Source organism: Rousettus aegyptiacus, unplaced genomic scaffold, assembly GCF_014176215.1.
Source record: "Rousettus aegyptiacus isolate mRouAeg1 unplaced genomic scaffold, mRouAeg1.p scaffold_m13_p_2, whole genome shotgun sequence".
Taxonomy (NCBI): domain Eukaryota; kingdom Metazoa; phylum Chordata; class Mammalia; order Chiroptera; family Pteropodidae; genus Rousettus; species Rousettus aegyptiacus.
The window spans coordinates 4,791,010-4,812,865 of NW_023416295.1; the positions used below are offsets into that span (position 1 = coordinate 4,791,010).

General features: G+C 41.7%; 2 protein-coding genes across 4 annotated transcripts in view; both read right to left on the bottom strand.

Moving 5' to 3' along the window:
- Window positions 1-12,450, bottom strand: part of GIGYF2 (GRB10 interacting GYF protein 2) — a 107,978-nt gene extending 95,528 nt beyond the window's left edge. For both annotated transcript variants that reach the window (XM_016134724.2, XM_016134722.2), the window contains exons 1-2: window positions 12,355-12,450; window positions 7,620-7,685 (exon numbers count right to left, since the gene is read on the bottom strand). The gene's annotated coding sequence lies outside the window, so the exon portion shown is untranslated. The remainder of the gene's footprint in view (window positions 1-7,619; window positions 7,686-12,354) is intronic.
- Window positions 12,451-19,263: 6,813 nt separating this feature from the next.
- EFHD1 (EF-hand domain family member D1) overlaps window positions 19,264-21,856 on the bottom strand; it is a 36,699-nt gene continuing 34,106 nt past the window's right edge. For both annotated transcript variants that reach the window (XM_016134717.2, XM_016134718.2), the window contains exon 4: window positions 19,264-20,557. In XM_016134717.2, coding sequence (XP_015990203.2) covers window positions 20,423-20,557 — 135 coding nt within the window. In that variant the 3' untranslated portion in view covers window positions 19,264-20,422. The remainder of the gene's footprint in view (window positions 20,558-21,856) is intronic.

A 21,856-nucleotide genomic window follows, 5' to 3' on the forward strand; every position in this document is an offset into this window, starting at 1 on the left:
ACAGTTCGACACGGAAAGTGTCCCTCCATACTGCTTCCCAGGAGAAGTCTTAATAGACTGATTAGCTACCACTATTCTATCAATAATCAAAGCATATACGCTTTTGAAAATCCCCTACATCTTTCTTACAAAAATTATCTGCTACTGCAGATGTCCACATCCTGAGTATGTAAAACTTGCCCAGAAAAGAACCTATGGCAAGCTGGGATGGAGTCCAGCCAGTACTACGCATAGTCTGCCAACAGACTAACACAAAACGGACACCAAGGCACCTCAATCTGCCCCACACTTACTTCCCTTTTCCCAAAAGCAACAAAAAGAGCTACTCCCCCAGCACTTTTACATATGCCAAATAAATGAACAGTTCCGACTCCATTCTAGCAACCAGTGGTTTTTACCTTAGCCACATCTGGATTAAGATGACACAACATGAATAACTCCATTAGTGCACATTAGTCGAACCACTGAAGAAAACAGTTCGGCATTATCTATTAAATCTAAATATATGTCTACCACATGATCCCATAACCACTGCCAGACACACTCAAGGGAAATTTCTATCAGAAGACAAGTACGAAGTACTAGCCATAGCTTTATTCATAATTACCATAAAATGACAACTGGCGATTACGTTCATCAACACGAATGTCCACCAACACACAAACGAATAAAACAACTGTAGTGGAGTTTCAGGGATGGTGAACACCTGAAGGTGTGGAGAGGTGTGGCGAGCCAGGGAGCTCATGAAGCTCCACGCCCTTCCGCGTCTCTTCCACCTGGCTGTTACTGAGCTAGGTGACATCATTAATAATGAGACAAACTGACGCCATGTGCCTCCTGATATGATGCACTGAGAGGGACACAGCATTGCTTAGTTACACTCCTGATGCTAATGCATAAACTGAAACTAATCTTGAAAAAGCCGTCAAATAAACTCAAATTGATAGACATAAAATCAATCAACTGTACTCTCCAAAAATATGTCATTAAAGACAAAGGAAGGCTAAAGGACCACCCCAATTAAGGGAGACTAAAGAGACATAAAAACTAAGTGCAAAATATGGAATGTCAACTCTATTTGAAAAACAAAAATTAAAAAAAAAAATAAGTGTAAGTGGGATTCTTAATTCCATTCTAAACCAGCAAAAAATATGCTATTAGAAATATGAAAGATACAACTGGAATAATCTGAATAGGAGTTATGGATTAGGTAATATATTGTATCAATGTTAATATTTATGATTCAGACATTTTTACTATGTTTATGTATAAGAATAGTCTTACTCTTAGAAAATAATGCTGAAATGTTTAGAGGAAAAGGGAATGAGGTCCGTAACATATTCTCAAATGGAATAAAAAAAATATATGAACTAAAATTGTATTTTAAAAATTTATGCATATATATGCATATATGGAAAGAAAATTTAAAAAATGAATAATAAAGCAAATATGAGAAAATGTTAAAAACTGGTGACCAATTTGGATGAAGGGCAAATAGAAAATCTTCATTTTTTCTAACATTTCAATAAGTTTAAAATTATTTCAAAATAAGTTTTAGAAAATTGTAATATGTTCTTATGATGAAATACTCAGCAATAAAAAAGAACCAACTACTGCTAATTGTAGCAATATTGCATGAACCTCAAAGATATGCACAAATAGTGTAAAAGCCATACCTTGGAAAATTCTCAGCAATTAAAAACTAATTACTGATAGCTGCAGCAACATGGATGAATCACTGAGCAAAAGAAACCCAACCCAAAAAGCATACTGAATAATTCCATTTATATAAAATTCTAGAAGAGGCGAAATTAATCTACAGTCACAGAAAATAGATTAGTGTTGGGAGAGAGGAAATGACTGCAAAAAAGCAGGAGGAAGCTTTCGGGGATGATGAAAATGCTACATATCTTGATTGTGGTGATGGTTATACAAGTATACACATTTGTCAAAACTCATAAAAATGTACATTTAATGTGTGCACTTAAAATGAAGGGATCTTACTGTATGCAAATTATGCTTCAAAAAGGTGATTTTAAAAATGACTAAACTTGTACTAAGTAGACCGCCTCTCTCAAAAAGCAAAGCATTCCATTTTATCCTTTGTGTTAAACCACCTTTCCTTAACTCAACTCTTTTAAAACAGATGTTAAATAAAGTTTTGGATAAAATTTAAAACTGAAGAACACTGTCTAGAACTAGAACTATGCTGTCTTATATGGTACCCATGAGCCACACGTGGCTTTCTCAAGTTAAAGTAATTAAAATTAACTAAAATTTAAAATTCACTTCCTCAAGGGGAAAGAGGTAAAGTGTTTATAGTGGACAAACCTGGCAAGGTATCAAAGTTGACCAAGTACCAAGGTCAACAACATTATCAGTGACAACTTATGTTCATAGAATGTGCTCTTGATATAATAAAAATGACACTTTACCTCTGTGGTCTTCCTCCCAAAGCCCCTAACCCTGGTCTTATCATGAGAAAAATATCAGACAAAATCAAATACAGAGGCATTCTATAAAATATTTAACTAGTACTCCACAAAATTGTCCAGACTGTTAAAAATGAAGTCAGAAAACCGTCACAACTAAGAGAAGTCTATGGATACCTGACTGAATGTAATGTAGTATCCTGAATGGGATCCTAGAACAGAAAAACACACTAGGCAACACTAAGGAAATCGGAACAAACTACACACTTTACTTAATAACAATGTATCAATACCGGTTCATTAATTATAACAAATGTATCATAATAAGGAAAGATGTTAACAGGGGAAACTGGTTGATACATATCGGAGCCCTCTATACTATCTTCTCAATTTCTCTATAAATCTAAAACTGTTTTTAAAAATAAAGCCTACTACAAAAATGAGGGAATTTGAGTTGTAATAAAAAAGTAAAATTTCCATCACAGCAGAAAGTTATTGAACAGTGCTGGTGCAGACAACTATTTTTACAGAATTAGAGACTATTTTATAACTAATTGTATAACTTATGAACAAATCTATTTCTACCCAGCACTAAAAACCCTTGCTGAAATCTAAAAACCCTAAATGTGTATTCCAGTTTGTATTTCAAACAATTACTTTCTTTCGCTAAATGTTTAAAAAAAAAAAAAATCAATGTAACATATATCAACTAACATTGAAAACTGGTACACTCCCCACAGCAGCAATTCTCAAAGGTCTCCCAGTCTTCTGAAACTCTTTTGAGGTATCCATGATATCAAAACAATTTTTATAATAACACAAAAGCATTAAATTCCCTTTTTCATTATGATAACACTGCGCTGATCACGCAAAGAGGTGATGAGTAAAACTGCTGGCACCGTAGTATCATTCCGACTAACGGCACCGAATCATACTAGCAGTCATCGTACCCTTCACCCCCGCGTGCCATACACTCACGAGAGATACAAAAGCCAGTTTTACCTAAGAACGACCTTGACAAAGCAGTAACAACTTTTGATGGTATTAGTCTCAATCCCTGTGTACACGTCTTTTTCATATCCTATGTGATTAAATGGGAGGTATGCATAAAGCACTTCTGCTGCATACCAAAGGCCCAAAGGAAGGCGTTTTGAGTTGCAAAATCAACTAGTTCCTTTTTTTTTTTTTTTCATGGAACATCATTTTGACTTGAAAGAAATAGCTGACACACAAATATGGTTATCTAGCCCTGAGCATTTGGTAAAAAAGTTTCAAAAATGAATGACGAAAGACCGTCACATCAAGGAAAACAATAGTACTTGCTGCCAATTATAAAATTTGAGCTTTCAAGTGAAAATTAGAATTTTGAAAAACTTCAATTGGCCAATATGACCTAGACAGGTTTTCCAATACTTAAGACTTTCCCAATACTTGGAGTCTTGTTGATGGGTGTTGATATTAACGAATGTGATATTTTTGATACGGTAAAATATAAAATATCCATTAAATGTGAGACTAATGGAGCTTAAAGTAACAGAGTACAAAAAGTGCATTGATATAATTCAGATTTCACACTGTAATTAACCTTTAAAAATTACTTGTTTAATTGTAGTGTAATAGCAAAGAGTATCTGCAATTATCTGAAAAAGCCCTTAAAAATTCCTCCTTTTTCCAACTACATACATATCTTCATGAAGATGAATTTCCTTCATATACTTCAACCTCAAATAACAACAAATTGAATGCAGATGCAGATAAAAGAATCCAGCTGCCTTCTATAAAGCAAGACATAAAGCAATTTGCAAAAAGGTGAAATCATGTCCCTCCCCTCTCCACTTTTTAGAAATGTTTTAGAAAATGGGTATTTTTCCTTAAAAATGTTTATGTTAACATGTAACAAAATTGTCATTTTAAAATCAATTTATAAATAATTTTCAATTTCTCAATATAAATATAGACAGAAATAAAAAACCAAAAGCTCTTTGGGGTCCTGTAACTTTTAAGAGGCGGTAAAGGAGTCCTAAGATGAAAAAGTTGAGAACGTCTATCTATCTCAGAGAAAGAAGAAAAGAATGACAAAAGAAATTCATACATTAACTAGAACAAACATACATACATACCCTAGAAAGCATATCAAAGGACATAAAATACCAATGACAAGAACACCGAGATCCAAAATATGACAATTACTAAAAAAAAGTATCTAGAGTTTTAAAAATGTACCTTTACCAAGAACAGAGAGACTTTTCCCATTTTTAAATTTACTTATATAAATTTTTGATTGCTTCTGCCGTTAGGCTGTAAGCCCCATGAAAACAGACCTTGCATGTTTTGTTCACCACTATGGCTAGCCCAGCACCTGACACAAAGCAGGTATTCAAGTATCTGTTGGACTGAATGAATACACAAAAAAAGACAAAAGACAAACAGAACCCACTGATGTCTCTATTCAAATTATAAGTATGAAATTTTACAATAGCAATTTTCCTACTTATCTAATTGTTAACAATCATAAAAGCTATCATCATTGAGAGCCTGTTTACTATATGTCAAGCACTGTACTGGGCATTTTAGATTTTTCATTCCCGCAACCACCATGGGATATGCTTTACAGGCAAGGAAAATAAGGCTCTGAGTGATTAACTTATTGATCTGACATTCCAGGTAAGAAATGACAGAAAATTAAACTCAGGTTTCTCTGCTTAAAAGACCACAAGCTTTTTACTACATATGCTCAATATTACTTGGTTACCTTTACTCCCACATTTCCTTGCAATTTTCAGTGGAATTCATTTTGGGGAAGTCCCTTTCGCTCCTTTTCCCAATCTCCCATTCTGTTCCACTATCTTCCAATTTTTATCCCTTTACATCACTCAAGCAAATATAGTTAAGCCTTTGGTTAGGGAAGTGTATGTGTATATATATATATATATATATATATACACACACACACACACACACACACACACTCACAACATGGTCGGAAATTTCATTAACAATGGTGGAAGTAATAATAGACTAAAGGAGAGTATTAGGTTCTGGAACGTGAATTAAGGCTCTTTGACCCACTGATCTGGCAAGATGGCTTCACATCCAGTTACTCAATGGCCATGCTTTGGGCGACACCATCTCAACTCCCAAGTGGGGCTAATCATGAGAGCCCTTGGATGTGGCCATGTCTTCAAGACTTAAGCCATGATTAACCACTTAGAAAGTACTAAGACCATACCTCTGCCAATTCCTTGCCAGTGTCTGGAACCAAAGGACCAACACTGAAGAGACCAGAGCTCCCAAGGCTTCCTCTAGGCCCAGGACAATTTGAATAAAAGGAGCTCTGTTCCTAAAGAACATACTGGCTACAATATCACTATAAGAAGAAAAACTTTTACTGTTACTATCATTCTCCTCACTGCTTCTGAACAAATTGTAAATGTTTCTTTTTTACCCCTTGTGGTGAAAGGAGAACAAAATTAGCAACTGTGAACTGTTCTAGGAAAAGTTACAATGTCATAAATGTTACTATGTCATCTGATAATCTCTGCACAAGGTAAACTTTTCAGAGGGATCCCCAAAACTTGTGGAAGTTCTACACAGATTACATGGCAATCTTTTTGAACCGCAAAACATCTTGAATAAACCTTACCCCGACAAGATTAAAGAAAATGTACAATAGAAGAAAGGACTCTTCTACTTTAAAAATTGAATTCAGCTCCAATTGATTTACTAAAGAAATCTTGACTGAAAAGGGTATCATACTCTATACCAGATCACTTTTATTAGTAATCCCTAGCCTTTGCATCAAAAATCTCAATATACTAATATACCAACATAAGATTTAAGTAATAATTACTTTCACAATTAGAAGTCACCAAGTAGATACGAGCTATAAACAAAATTAAACAGGACTTAAAAATGTCCATTTAAAAAGTTTGCTTCTGCATTACCTAATAATTCTAGAATATAAAAACATATAAATACAAAAGTTTACATTGTCTCACTGTCTGATTCTTTCATTAACAGTGAAAGTCCCTACTACCACTCAAATAATAGTGAATACAGATACATATACAAAAGTCCCACCCTTCAACTTTTCTACAGCTTCCTAATACTCAAGTGTTCCTTAATACTGTAAAAAGTACCCAGACATTAAAATTTGTAAAAGCAATCAATGAAAAATAAGTAACAACTTAACTTTTACACTAAACCTTCCATCTGCTTATGTTCTTTTGCTAAACCAGATGCTCATCTGAACCCCCGCACCCCCCCCCCAAATCAAAATCTTTTGTTAAAACACTGCACTAGAAAGTGCCAACAAGGATGGTTGGTGTGAGCCCTACTGGACATCATTCATCAAAAGATAGGCGTATGTTTTAACTCTTCAGAACTCAAAATGAAATTGCTGAGCTATATACAGGAAATTTTCCTAAGAAAATTTTTCTAAAATTTTTCTAGGAGCTTCTGTGAGATTCTGACTTGAACAGACAACATACCACTTTCTCCGGGACCTGCACCCACTCTTAGGTGTGGGACCTTTCAACTAACTTTGCAATTTAGACCCCAACCCAAGGCCATACTAAATGGAACAATGATGGAGAACTGGACCAAGTTCAACCAAGCAAATTTTCCCTCCCAGAATCTGAAATGTGGACCCTGAGTTGGTAACTAGTTAGCTAGGGGCCCTAGAGCCTAAATTCATATGTGGCTCTAGGAATGAAGTGTCAATTATCTTCCACGTGTCTGTTACAGCATAAAAGGTCAGAATGTGGAAAGACAGCTAAAGCAGGATTAAAGAGAGACAAGAGAGGACACTGACTAGCCCGAAGCGAGAAAAGTGCTATGTGGACAACCTTGACCCCTAAACGCTCCCCAGTTTCTAGTTCATGTCCTTCGTGAAGACAACTGCTCTTTGGATACTACCTTACCCTTGCCCCCTAAGCATTCCTCTTCCTGTTTCATGCCATGGAAAAAAATCGTTACAACAGTTTAAGACACAAATGTATACCAGGATCGATGCAAAAAGGGTATGATTATTCTTATGGTTTAGAAGGGACCTGAGAAGTACCAGAGTGTTTCTACTCACCATCTATAACTCAGGAGAAAAAATAAGACAAAAATAACCAAAACCTTAAAAGTAAAAATCATCTGTTTGCATAGGCCCTCAGCTTTGTACTTCCTTCCAACACTCACCTGTTCAAAAGTTCTGCTGGTTCACAGCAGGAGGTTTGACCAAACTCTGTTCAGGTCCTTTTAACGCTGTAAATAATAAAAATATTAAAGTAAATGACCCAGCAATTTCCTAGGAAACTTTAAAAACACATTTTTTTACTATGAATATGTTTTACAGGAAATGGATTCCAACCCTGATTACAATATTAGAATCACCTGCTGTGCTTATAAACCAGATTCTCTGTGCTAACATCTAGAGAGTCTCTCAGTAGCACTCAAGTGGGACTGTAAAACACATATTTTTAACGAAGTTCTAAGTGACTCTGATGAAGCTAACAAATAAGCACCACTGTAAGGTTTCAGGAAAGTGATTATTTTGGGGTTTTCATTCAAAACCACATTACAGGAATTTGGTGTTAACTTTTTAGACATATCTGATAGAAAAATGACAGCCAGTAACACAGCAATACAATACGCATCCTATGCAAATAATCGATGAGCCCCAGGAAGTGTGACCACTGCCAAAACGTCCAAGGAGCAAAGCTCCAGGCGCGCTTTTAGTTACAAAATCACAACCTTCTTTTAATGCTCTGTTGAGACAGTTTCTTAAAAATCCACAAGATGGTGATAGCTCCACTGACAGGGAGTGGACTGAACCACAGTAGCTTCAAGTGGTTTCTTAGCTAAAATCAAATGATGCTCTGAATGCTGCTCCTAAGGAATTAAAATACAATAATTAAAATTAAAGTTGACAATTTTACTAACACCAAGAAAGCAACCTGAGAAAGTCATAATTCTGCCTCTGATTTACCTTTTCAAAAAAAAAGTAGCTGTGTTATAATGTCCAAAAGGTCATCCAACTTTACCTTTACCCTCTACTCTCTACTTTTTTAAAAGAAAGCAGAAGGAAAAGAGAGAACTAGATAACAAAACAAACTCTCCTCTATGTCTAACTCAAGAAAACAAGCTCTAGGGTATCTCCTTTCAAAAATATAAATTAAGTTCAAGAACAATGAAATTCTGTAATTCATGAGAAAATATAAAATTGTCCCTACTTAATAACTGGAAGTAGAAAAGTATGTAATATTTAAAAGTATTTTTATAAAATTAATTTTGGTAGCTTAAAGAAATATTCTTGTTTTTCAAACCTCTCCCTTCTTCTCCCTCAACCCTCCACAAAATTATGGTCAATTCAACAAAGATATCATTTTGTATTCCTATATAATTAATCTAGTATATTTCTCAGTCATCTGAGAGCATAATAAAATGAAAAAAATGCTAATCTAGTCAAGAAATATTAGCATTCTAAGTCAGCTTACCTATGGAGTAAAAATCTTATATGGTAAAGCTATGTAATTCTTCATCATTAAGAACGAATGGGAATCCAAGGACTTTATCACCATAAAATCCTACTGGGGGTGTCAAGGGGGGAAAAAAGTTTGGGTTCAGAGTTTTACAACGATAACCAAATAATAAGGCAATTCAAATTATTGGGAAAAAATAAACATTTAGCTTGCCTCAAAGATACCTGGATTAATATCGACATAGTCTACAGATTCAACCTAATGAGATTGGACCCGCTATAATCTATAAAAAATAGAATAAAAGAGAAACTACTAAAAATTTACTCAGCCAGAGCTAACAGATAACTGCAAATGAAGTCTGTCTTTGAAACTGACACAAATTAACAACCTTTAGGAGGGCAAGGGTAAAAGGGACAGTAACAATCTTTTCACCCAAAAAAGTTCTCATAGTTCTCATAGATAGCAATCACCATCAATGTTGTCTTCTTCCAGTGTGAAGACTAACGAAAAGAAAACAGACATATAGAGCACTAAAATGCAGAGTCACAAGAACAAATGAGCTGGTATGACATCAAAGACATTATAATTTAAAATGTCACTTTGAAACTTCAACAAAGGACCAAGAGGGAGAAGGTGATTCATTTACAACACTGCCCTCATCACTGTCATCACTGCCTGCTAGTCAAGGAGCTCCACTCACACCTTGAAGTTGTAATTTCTATCTTCTCATTTTCAGGAAAACCTACAACAAATTATTTTTCATATATGCAACTCACAAGCAAAGCATTTCAAAAACAAAATATTCCATTCCTAAGGTGAATTAAAATGAAAAAGGGCATTTAGGAAAGCTAGTAATAATACAGAGATACACTGAAATCAGAAAAATGTTTTTCCAATGAAAAAGTCTACTGGGTATCTAATTAATTGGAGAACTTGTCTGAAAGGTAAAAGTGGAGGAATAAAAAACTCAGCACAAAAAGTTCTGCACATGCAAAATGCTATAAAAGATATACAAATAAATTAGTGGAAGAGTCCCTGAGGAACATAAAACTAGGCTGGACAGCACAGAAATCATTAAGAGGAATTCTTTACCAGCCACATTAAGGACAACATGAGTTAACACACTGATGACACCTTCTACCAGGTTATATGCCTTAATGACCTATCTAAACTTAAAGGGAAAATTACGTCCCTACATTTTCAAATATTTTAAAGTATCCCAAAGACCACCCTCTTGGAAAGTAATTCCTTTTGAAAAACCCCTTCAGGCAGTTTATCATCAATCTCATTTAAAAATTCACTTTTGAGAAAGGTATTTCATGACAACTTCCTGAAATATATTCTATGAGCATTCTGAATTTTTTCCAAACTGGATGGAGGGGGAGGGGTCATACGGAGGGAGGAGGTTGGGCACACCGGCCCAAATTTCCAGAACCTGATTTCCCTTTCCAAGAGTCGCAGAGGTGTGGGAAAAGATTCCAAGGCACTGAATAACCCCTCTCATCTTAGTACCTAGTTCCTACTGGCCTACCTCTCACTTGGGCCTCTCTGGCTAGACTAGTCTCCACTTTTCCCAGCCACACCAGATCCACTTCCACTCCAGTTTCTAGCCTCAGGATCTTCGCTCTGACTTCCCTAGCCTGGAGCACTCCTCCTCCACATAGCTACAGGAATAGCTCCTTTACCTCTGTCAGGTCTTTCCTCAAATATTAGCTTTTCCATAAGGCCTTCCCAGGGCACTCTACTTAAAATTAACCCCTCCCCCAACTCCCTAAGAGCTCATTTCCCTGTCTCATTTTTTTTTCACATCGCTTACCACTACCCTATATATTTTAGCTAAATGTTTGTCTAGTAATGAGCTCTATAGAGACAGGAATTGTTGGTCTGTTTTGCTCCCAGCACCCAACAGTGTAGCAGGGTCTCAGTATTTGTCAAATAAATGAACAAATGAATGAAGGCACATGGTCTCTTCTTTGCCAGTCTCAAAATTCCAAAATGCTTCCTCAAGAATACAAAAGGTATGAAGCCCTTTCTTTTGTAGTGAATCACCACCATCACCAGTGTATTCCTCAGTGTTAAATGTCAAAGAAAGGATTGTGTGACATTTTTCCAGATACGTGCCACTTAAAATTTTTTTTCTACTGCTCTCTACTGATGTCAACATCTGATGTAACAGAAAAGTACACATTCCAGTTTGAGCACTCTGAAAGCTGCTACACTAACTAGTGAAACATAAAAACATCAATGAATGACAGGATGCATTTATGTTCTAACCAATAGGGACGAACTCTGTACGGCCAGAGCTGCAATTATTAGAAGGGTGAGAGTTAATGTACAGAAAGGATGACAAGAAAAAAAATTTGTTTAATCTAGGCGTCTAAAAGGGATACACTACATAAGTAAAGAATATCTTCCCGGCACACAACACTGGGAATCAAAACTGCTTATAATCCGAGGTATGTAACGCTGGATAAGGAGCTGCTCACAGCTTCTGGCCCCTTCCTCGATTTCTTGCAAGTTAAACTGGAATACTTACCTTTCTTACAGAGAGACTAGGTGTGCATAAGTGTTTTGACTTTCGGGGAAAGGACGGGGGAAAAAAACAGCGCTAGATAAATGCAAAGCATCGTTACTGCTTCCCAATCACGGGCATACACACCTGCTTCTTCCATACCCCTTTCCCTGGTCGCCTGATTTCTGTTTCAGCCACAAACCTGAAGTATTCAAATGCTTCGTGGGAAACTGCTGACGCTTAGGTTAATGCCCATTTCTACCTATGTGAACGTTTGCGTCCCAAAGCTGCCACGGGCTCTACTTTCCCAGCCTCTGTCCCAGGTTCCGATCATGGCTCCACCTTGCCTCGGGCCTGGTCCAGAGACCCAGTCTTCTCGCCACGGGAGGAGTCCTCCCAGTGCAGATGCTGGGTGAGGAAGGCAAGGGCGCACCTCCCAGAGGCCAGATGCGGGGAGGACGGCCAGCAGGAGCAGCTGTCTAGCTGCAGCAGCTGTTATCCCGGGCACCCCGAAACTGGGCAGGCGACTGGCCGCGAGGTGCAGGTAGCGGAAGGCGAGCCCTTCTGGCCCTGAGCAAACCGGCCTGACACTGCCCACCCCACCACCCTCTTGCCTTCCTCGGCTCCCCACCGCGATGCCAACGGGCCCCAGAGGAGGGGGCGCCCCGGATGCGAGGACGAGATGCGCCCGGGCCCGGAGTGCGCCCAGCCAAGGCAGAGGCTCTCTCCGGCCCCGCACCTGACCTGTCCCCTCTCCTGACGCCCGAGCCGGCCGCGGCCGCTGCCAGGGCGGCCTGTGGGTGCCCATGCGGCTGGGCCAGGTCTGCCGGAGCCGCGGGGGCGCGGGCGCGGGCGGCAGGGCCCGGGCAGCCCGGAGGGCCGGCGGGGCCGAGGCGCGGAGCGGAGCGGGGCAGGGGAGCGAGACGGAGTCGCTGGTTACCTGCGGTCCGGGACAGGGAGTCTCTCAGAACACAAGTCAGTCCTCAGCCTCAACAACACAAGATGGCCGACACGTCGCCACGCAGGTCACGTGACCGCGCTCTCGCCCCGCCCCTGCCCGGCCCCGCCCCGCCCCGCCTCGCCTCCCTGCCCATCCAGCCTCCCACGACATCCTTCCTTTCCGCTGCCTCCCGCCCTTCTTCCCCGACACGCCCCTGCCCGGGCCCCGGATGTCGGGCTGGAGGAGGCGGGGCGGCGGCCCAGCGCAGGCCCCTGCAGGTCCCCGGGCCGGGGCTTCCTGCCCGTCCTTGAGTGGAGCGGGGTTGGTGTCTAGAGTTGGGCCTGGGCCAGGCAGCCTGTGACTCACCGTCCGCGGTGCCCAATCCAGAGCCCGTTCGCAGTTCAAAAAGTTCTGCATCATTTACCAGCTGATTTTCCAAACTAGAACTTTTCCGCAGATTTTCAACCAGCATTTTCCTGCCTGCTTGCCATCCTAGAGAAAATGGGGAAGCGACAAAAGCTGAAATCCAAAGCAGTTTTTCTACTTATTAACGGTTCTGGTAGAACTGGGAATTCATTCTAGAGTCTTGGAATGTGACAGCTGGGAAGGACCTAGGAGCTCCAACCCCCTCCTAGTACATCTGGGGCTTCAACCCTTTTGTCTAAAAATCTCGCGGTTGGCTGTTGCCAGTTAAAATACAGGATGCCCAGCAATGCTGGAGACATACCTACACTAAAAGAGTATTCGTTGCTTTTCTGAAATTCAAATTTAATTCGGCGTCCTCTGTTTTTATTTGCTAAATCTGACGGGAGCACTACAGGATGCTGGGAAAGTCAACCATACACTTGAGAGTAGTGCCTATCTTCTCCATATGTCGCCCAGGACTTCCTAGCCCAGGCCGACTGCTTGCAAAGCCCAGGTCTCTAATCAACTCGGCATGCCACTTCTCCGTTGCTACGCCATCTACATCTGTAATTTCATGTATATATATATATAAAGGAATGATTTCCATACAGTAAAATTCAGCATTTTTAGTGTGCAGTTCTGCAACTTTCGACAAACATATGCAGGTGTGTGTAACTACCAATAAAATCGAGGTACAGAATAGTCCCATTACCCACAGAAGTTCCCCCAAAGACACTTTGTGGTCAGCCCTAACCCTCACTCCCGGCCCCTGAAACAACTGTTTTCGGTCCTTACAGTGTTGCTTTATGATAACATATAAACAAAGCCATATAGAACGTAGCCTTTTGAGGCTGGCTTCTTTCACTCAGCATAATGAATTTGAGTGTCAGCTATACTGTTTCGTGTTTCAGGACTTTCTCTTTTTTTTATTGCTGAGTAGTATTTCATTGGATGTATGCACTACATTTGTTTATCCATTTCCCAGTTGAGGGATGTTTGGAGAGATTATCAATGAAGCGCCTATGAATGTTCACATGCAGGTATTTATGTGAACATAGGTTTTTACTTCACTTGGGTAAATACCGAGGAATGGAATTAGTGGTTATGTGGTGCTTGTTTGACTGTATCGGAAATGGCCAGACTGTTTTTCAGTGCCTTAGCCATATTTTTAGCCCTAAACTATAAGCTTCTAGAAAGCAGGAACTGAATCTAAAGGAGGGAGATGATGATGACGATGATGATGATGATGACAATGATGATGGAAATCAACAAAATCCCATGCTTTTAACCATTACACATACTCCATTATTTGACTTTGCATCCTCCACAGCTGCCATTGTCCTGGCACACAGTAGATAATAAATGCCTATAGAATCAAATAAATTCTTGATTATCTAATCCTCAGGAAAGGTGCCTTCTCTTTTTATTCATTCTCTCTGCACGATGTTTCATTAAATAGTGGTTTTTAAAATTACAATAGTAAACTGATATCTGACCTAGTCAGAGATAATAACAAAGGGAACAGAGGGCGGAAAGTATTGATTGGCAATGTCAAATCTGCAGAGTTCTCAAGGCATCTGGGGTTAGGGGAAAGGCCACTGAATTCATGACCGGAAGTGTCTACGGAGCAGGGAGAACAGAGGGTTAGGAACGAGTGAGTGATCAGGAAGGAAGGGTGCAGAAATTTGAAAGTGGATGAAAAAGCAGGATGGATTTGTTAGTGGAGAGGGCCAGTCGAGATTGGTACCCTAACTAGGAGTGTTGGGTCCACAACTGAAAAACAAGAGAAAACACAAGTAAAAGAGAGTGGACAGGTACCGAGTCACAGAGCTGAGCAAACATCAAAGAAAGCCTGCTCAGATGATAACTACAGACGCAGATGCACTTTTATGTTTGAAAACATTTTTTATTATATAAGTGTTTGCATGTTTTAAATTCTTTTCTTGTTTCCAACCTCCAGATGTATACCAAGAACTTTAAATCATAAAAACTATCTTGGAATGAAATAAATGCCTGAAATGTGTTCCCGAAATGCTATTTGTTTTCTCCTGAGCCTTTGAAGACTTAGGATTTCATACTTTAGCTGTCCCAGAGGGTCCCGCATGCATGTTCAGCTACTCTTCTCACTTTCTTTGTGGCCAGAGTCCCCTTTCTGTCTTACTAAATATTATTAACAGTATTAGTAGTAAAGCAGAACATGCTTATGATTAAAAATTTTTTAGAATTCAAAAACATATAAAGGAAAAAATTTAAATCCCCCCAGACCTACCCGGGACCCTCAGGTTCTCTCTCCTCTCCTCAGGTAAGCCAGTTTCTCATGTGGTTTCTCCCAAATGTTGAATGTGTGCATGAACGAGCATAATGTGCTTCTTCGTTCTCAGTTGCACCAAATCCACTAGGTCACTAACCCCAGGGAGCTTCATCGACATGGGCAGAGATGTGGCTTTACATCTCTCACATAAAACAAACAAAACAAAGCCTAACCACGGCTGTGAGTGCTGCTCTGCTCCTGGCCTTTTCCTGAGAAACAATGTATCAATGTATCTTGGAGTCCCCTACATTTTTAATGGTTGCCAAAGGGTGTTCATTTACATGGATGCACCATAATACACTTCATCCATCCCCTGCTGGTAGAGATCTTGTTTCCAGTGTGTTTTGTGTTGTTTTGTTTTGTTTTGCTTTGCTTTCGTATAATAGGTAATATAGTAATGAGTAGCCCTTTAAATATACCCTTGTTCAAGTTTATGTTTACCTATAGGACAAGTTCCCAGAAGTAAAGCCCCTGGGTCAAAGCTCATGAGCATCACAGCAGTGGACATCTGCCCCTCTTACACAACTGTCCTGCCTCTGAAATACTTCCCATGTTTGGGGAGAATAAGAATCTCGGTGGGAGACAGAGCTCGCCTCCCTTGACAGGAGACAAGCACCCCCGACACCTGGGCATGTGGCTGGGCTCGACCTCAGACTCTGGATGTGGAATAGCGACCTGAAGAAGCAGGACACCCCAAGGCTCTGGGCAACCAGGGCCAGGCACCGTTCCTGGCTGGTTCCCATGTTGTGCCTCTGGCCGCAGTGCCAGCCGTCTGGCCTCCTGCCTATTTTCTTGGTTCTGGCCCTGCAACACGGCCAGTGATTCTGAGAGCTCCTCCATGCCTTCTCAGTCACTTCCTCTTCTGCTTACGTCAGTCTGGTTTAAATTCTGTTACTTGCCGTTAAGAACCCTAACTGATTCTTCAGTAGCCAGCCTCCAAGATGGCTCCCAATGATTTTTGCCAATCAGGCTGACTTGTGTAGCCAGTAAGATATTGAGGAAATGGCAGAGTGTGATTTCTGAAGCTAGGTCTTAAAAAAAAAAAAAAAAAAAGTGGTTTACACCTGCTTTGCCGGAGACCAGCTGCCGTGTTGTGAGGGCACTCGAGCAGCCCAGCCCAGTGGAGAAGTTCATGTGGCAGGTGACCGAGACCTCCAGCCAAGAGCCAGCACTGGCCTGTGAACGACACGAGTGAGTCCCCTCGGAAGTGGATCCTGCAGCCCCCGTCGAGCCTTCAGATGACCGCCGCCCCGACTGACATTTTAACTGAGCTACAACCACCCAGCTTAACTGCTTCTGAATTCCTGATCCTCACAAACTTTGAGATAATAAGTATTAATTATTGTTTGAAGCCATTAAGTTAGGGGATGATTTGTTAAAACAAAAATAAGTAACTGATACCGACACAATGTTTAATTTTAACAGTCTGCCAAACTGTCTTTCAAAAGGACAGCAGCAATGTGAATTCCCGCCAATACTACGGGACGGAGTACCAAAGCAATTGGTTCTGGATAGGAGGGGGCGGGGGAGCAGGTAAACTGATGCCCTGATAAGGTCCCATTCTCAGCACCGCCACGAGCTGTGGAATCCTAAGTTGGCACCCCAGGACCCCGCCCCCCAAGACTGGCCATGGGACCATTGTTCTTTTACAGTCGAGACCGGTGGGCAGGGATGAGGCCAGAATCTGGCCCCGTGAATGGGCACAGTCGGCAAGGACAAGGGACAAGGCCGCAGGTGTCGGGGCACACGATCAGGCTGGGAGGGCTCAGCAAGTGCTCGCTGCAGGGGCCTGGCTAGTAAGCAGGCAGGTGGGCAGAATCTCCCCAGGCTGCTTAGTAAAAGGGGCCAGAAGAACAGAGAAGTGGGGCAAGTGGGCATCTGAGCCTGAAGCCAAAGCAGCAGCCGGGACCGAGCATTCCGGGGCCACCCTGGCCTGGGATCCCTGGCACAGGACTTTGGAGACCCAGAACTCAGGAGGAGACAGAATTGCGGTAGTGGAGGGTGGGAGGTGGACAGGGAACCAATATGTCCTGAGCACTAAATATACGTCAGCCATGGAGTCTGCCGGGTAGATAATCATCATCCCCACCAGCCAGGCAAAGAAACAGGCTCAGTGAGGCTCAGTGACCGGCCTAGTGTCTGACTCCAACTCCCATTACTTCCCCCAGCCTCCAGGGCAGAGGCAGAACTGATTGTCTGTTTTCCTGATTGCTCAGTCAAAGGAGGGCCCTTGGGAGCAGACTCATTACTTTTCCAGTGAGAATGATGACCCCACAATCTCGGCTGTCCTTACTTTCAGAGCTGTCCCCTCAGGCCAGGCTCCCATCTAAGTCAGGGTGCTTAGAAGGTTCCTGACCCAGTAATAGTGGTCCTTCCTTGCCCACCTCTGTCTGGGACATCTTAGTAAACAAACATGCACGGGGGCCCTGCTGCATGCTGGGCACTGTGCTAGTCCCACAGCAGTGTGGAGGGCAGAGTCCCTGTCCTTCGCAGAGTCCATAATCCAAAGTCGGAGGATGCTGCATAATACCGTAAGGACTATAGTAGAGAAAAACTCAGGGCAAAATGGGAATTCCGAGAAGGGCCACCTTTAGTCTGGGACCATCAAGAGAGCTTCCTGAATAATTGGCAACTGTATAATGAATGTATCTACCACTCCAGTGTCATGAGCAGAGTCATAAACAATGAGAAGTAGTTTGCCACACGGGCTACAGAGAGAGTGCCAGGCAGAGGAGACAGCATGTGTAAAAGCCTGGAGGAGTGGAACTTTCTAGAAACTGCTTGGTGCTGCATTTACCTGGAGCGTACAGTCTAGAAGGAGACGGGGAGGGGGCAGGGGAGGTGAGCAGGGGCCAAATCCTGAAAATGGGGAGCCAAAAGTTGAAGGGCAATGTTAGGAACTGCTTGCAGTTTAACAGGATTATTCTAGCTGCAGGGTGGACAATCAGGACAGAATGAGGGCAAGGACATGGATCAGGAGGCCACCGGAAAGACCCGGGAAAAGAACCAGCGAAGGCCACGGCTTGGGGGATGAGAACTGCAGGTGAGCAGCACAGAAGGAAAACATGTGACGGACTTCGGAACTGCAACGGGGCAGAGAGGTCCTGTCCCCGGTCTTCGTAGTTTCACGGCCCAATATACGTCCTTTCTTGTCTTCAGTCCTTTGGTGTTACATTTTCCATCACTGCAATCAAGAGTTTTTCGATCTCCCACGGGCCTAGTTGTCCAGAGAGGTAAATGGATATTTGAAGTAATTACACTGTTCTCTCCATTCCTTCCTTCTTCTTTTTTCTTATTAATCGACTTTGTTTTTCAAAGCAATTTTAGGTTTGCAGAAAAACTTAGCAGAAAGTACAGTTCCCATAAACGTCTCTCGCCTCTCACTTCAGTTTCCCGGAGTGTGTAACATCTTGCTTCCGTGTGGGACACTTGTTACAATTGATGTGCTCATACTGATACATTATTATTAACTCAAGTCCAGAGTTTACCTTAGGGTCCATTCTTTGTGTTGCGAGTTCTATGGGTTTTGGCAACTGTATAATGAATGTATCTGTCATTACAGTGTCATACACAGTAATAGTATCACTACCTAAAAATCCTCTATGCAAGGCCTTTTTATGCCTCTCCAATCCCACCCCCCGTGACCCCTAATCTTTTTACTGTCTTCATAGTTCTGCCTTTTCCAGAATGTCATGTAGTTGGAATCACACAGTGTGTAACCTTTCCAGATTGGCTTCTTTCACTTAGCAATATATATTTAAGTTTCCTCCATATCTTTGGGTAGTTAGATAGCTCATTTCTTTTTATCATCGAATAATATTTCTTTTCATTGCTGAATTAATATTCCATTGTGTGGATGTACCACGGTTTGTTTATCCATTTACCAGTTGAGGAATATCTTGGTGACTTCCAGGTTTAGCCTATCATGAATAAAGCCACTCTCAACATTCACGTGCGGGTTTCTGTCTGGACGAATGTCTTCAGCTCATTTGGATGAGTACCAAGAAGCATGATCACGCCGTCGGGTGGCACGTCTCCATTCCATTTTCATGTCCACTACCTCTGGGTCCTTCTAACTCAACTTCCAGAACTCGGGTGTCCCACAGGAGCCTGGGCCAGATGTGGCCCCTACACAGAACAACACTCTTCTCTTTCCACCAATTCTAAGAAAACAGAAAGCACAACAAAGGTGATAGCAACGTCTATTTGCATAGTTTATTTAAAAAGAAACAGCTGTAAGGTAGAAACGCAGATGCTTTCTTTATTATAAAGACAGCGGTTACAAAAGAGCATAAATATGGCGTCAGGAATTATTTTTAAAAATACGACAAACCCCTGGTATTTGCGAGTATCCCAAGAACTCACGACATATAAAAATTTGTGCTGGAGGTAAGAACAGCTTCGCTGCCTTGAAACAGATGTTGAAAACCGACCACGTGATGAGGATAGTCATGAGTTTTAGGATGCTGCAAGGCTCGAGATTTGTCACTTGGGAATGCCAGGGGTCTGCTGTATGGACTACTACTCGCGTGGACTCAGAGTCAACAGGAATTCTTCTACTCATTAATATTACTTCGAATTATTCTTTCATTATTACAGTTAAGAAGCACAGTATTTAAGAGCAGGAAAAAAAGGCTGAAACGGGGAGAGTGAAGAGGAGCAGGCATGGAGACCGTGCACCAGCGGGAACGCTGGAGGACAGGAACAGATCTTCTTAACTTTCCACTATTTTCCGTCATCTCGGCAGCATGCCACATTCCCCAGAGGAGAGGGGACAGGCAGTGGTCCAGCCTGGCCTGCCCTAAACCTTACCATCATTAAAGGACCGACGAAAATGCAAAGGCAGCTGGCAGAATCGGGCTAGGAATGAGAACAGGGTAGCCAGATGAGGAACAAAGCGGAGGAGGACGCGACGGGAGAGGCGCGGGGAATTACCCGAGAAAACGAGAAAACGGACACCGTCAACATGACAGCCCCCCCGCAGGGACTTACTCCTCTGAGGACCACCAAAGAAAGAAGGATCTGTACAAACTAATTTCCACTCTTTGACGTGGAAGGCTAAAGGGACAAGGAAAAGGTACAGGTTGCCAAGTAGAGGCACGTTCTAACTACGGAGAAGGGCAGAGGAAGGTGGGCAGGCGAGCCTACTCCAGGACCCTCCAGGAGGGGCTCCCACCCAGGGGGTGGGTGAAAGGCACCCCAGGCATCTCCTCTGAGGCTAAAGAGTTTGCTTTAGGTGGTGGGTATGGAGGCTGGTTGGGGCGAGGGGTCAGCAGAGGTGAGGATGCTGGGCCAGCTCTCCCCAGGGGCATCTGTGAGGCACAGCAGCGGACAGAGGTCAAGGTCGCCAGACTATGTGCTGAAAGCGGCCTTGAGCTCCCGGAAGGCCGCCTGGCGGATCCTCCTCTTCTCCTCCTCCTGCTTCCGCTCCTCTTGCTCGGCTTTCAGCTCTGCCTCAAATTTGCTGGCAGAGGACAAGGCTTGGACCTGCGAAGGACAGCAGAAAGAGACCCACAGAGTGAGAGTGGGGAAGAGGAACTTGGACATGGAGCACCCAGCAAACAGAACTCGTCTCCAGCCGGGGACACGGAGACCTGGTCTGCTGCGAGGCAAGGAGCCCGGGCGAAGACTCCTTCCCAGCGGTCTTCCCAAGTCCGCTTTCTGTTCTCGAGGACATCATCACTTCATCTGCTGCCGTGTTACACGTGTTCCCGACCCCTGGGGCCGGTCTTCCCGCTTCGCTTCTTTTTCAGGATACTCTTTAGCATGCCCACCTATCACCCGCTTCTCCCTGCTACCTTTAACTTCAAAATGATACTGTTTAGTTCTAGAAAAAAACAATAACAAAATAACCTCCCTGCTGGGAATGTGATTGCGATGGCCTCCATCTGCCTGTGGCCAAGGAATCGCTTTACAATGTAAATTTTCTCTGAATGCCTCGGTTTTTATTCAATATGGTTTTCGTTACCCTACTAAAATTTTGTGTTTTCTCTTAAGTCAATCATTCTAAACTTACTTTAAAATATTACTTTTTTGTCGTCGTTGTTGTTGGTATTGCGAGTGGGATTTGGTGCCATTTTTTAAAAACAAATTTATCTTCAATAATACCGTATCAGATAACTTCATCTTAAAATCCTCTATTCCCCAACTCATTTTTCTCTTCATGTCTCAGTTGGGTAAAATTTGCAAAACCACAGTGGGCACATTCATGTTTAAAATAAACACTGCTACATCGCTCTCCCAAGCAGCTGCTCCAATTACTTCCCCATCATCATGGGACACAGGTAGTCACTTCCCTGCAGCCTTCCCAAAGTTTATAATTAACCTTTTTCCTGTTTGCCAATCTGATAGGCAAAAAAATTGTCACCTTCTTTTATTTTCTCTTTGGTGAATTGCCCACTTTTTTTGTTTGTTTGTTTGTTTTTACCTGTTTTTCAATTTGGCTGTTTTTTTCCCTTTAATTTGTAGTACTTTATTTAATCCAGGCATTAATTCCTTGCTAACATATTTTTCAGTTACTTTCTACCAGCTTTTTGTTCGTCTTTTAAGTTCAAGGTAGACTGGGCCATGCAAAACATTTTTAAATTTCGATGTAACCAATTGTCATGCATTTCCTTTCTGCCTTTTGTATTTCACATCATGTTTACCCGTAAGGTTCTAAACCCATTTTCCTGTATTTTCTTCTAATACTTTTACGGTTTTATTTTTACATTCAGCTCTGAAGTCACCTGCCTTTTTTATTATTAATAAATATAATAGAGGTACTTCACTTCATTTTCATAAGTA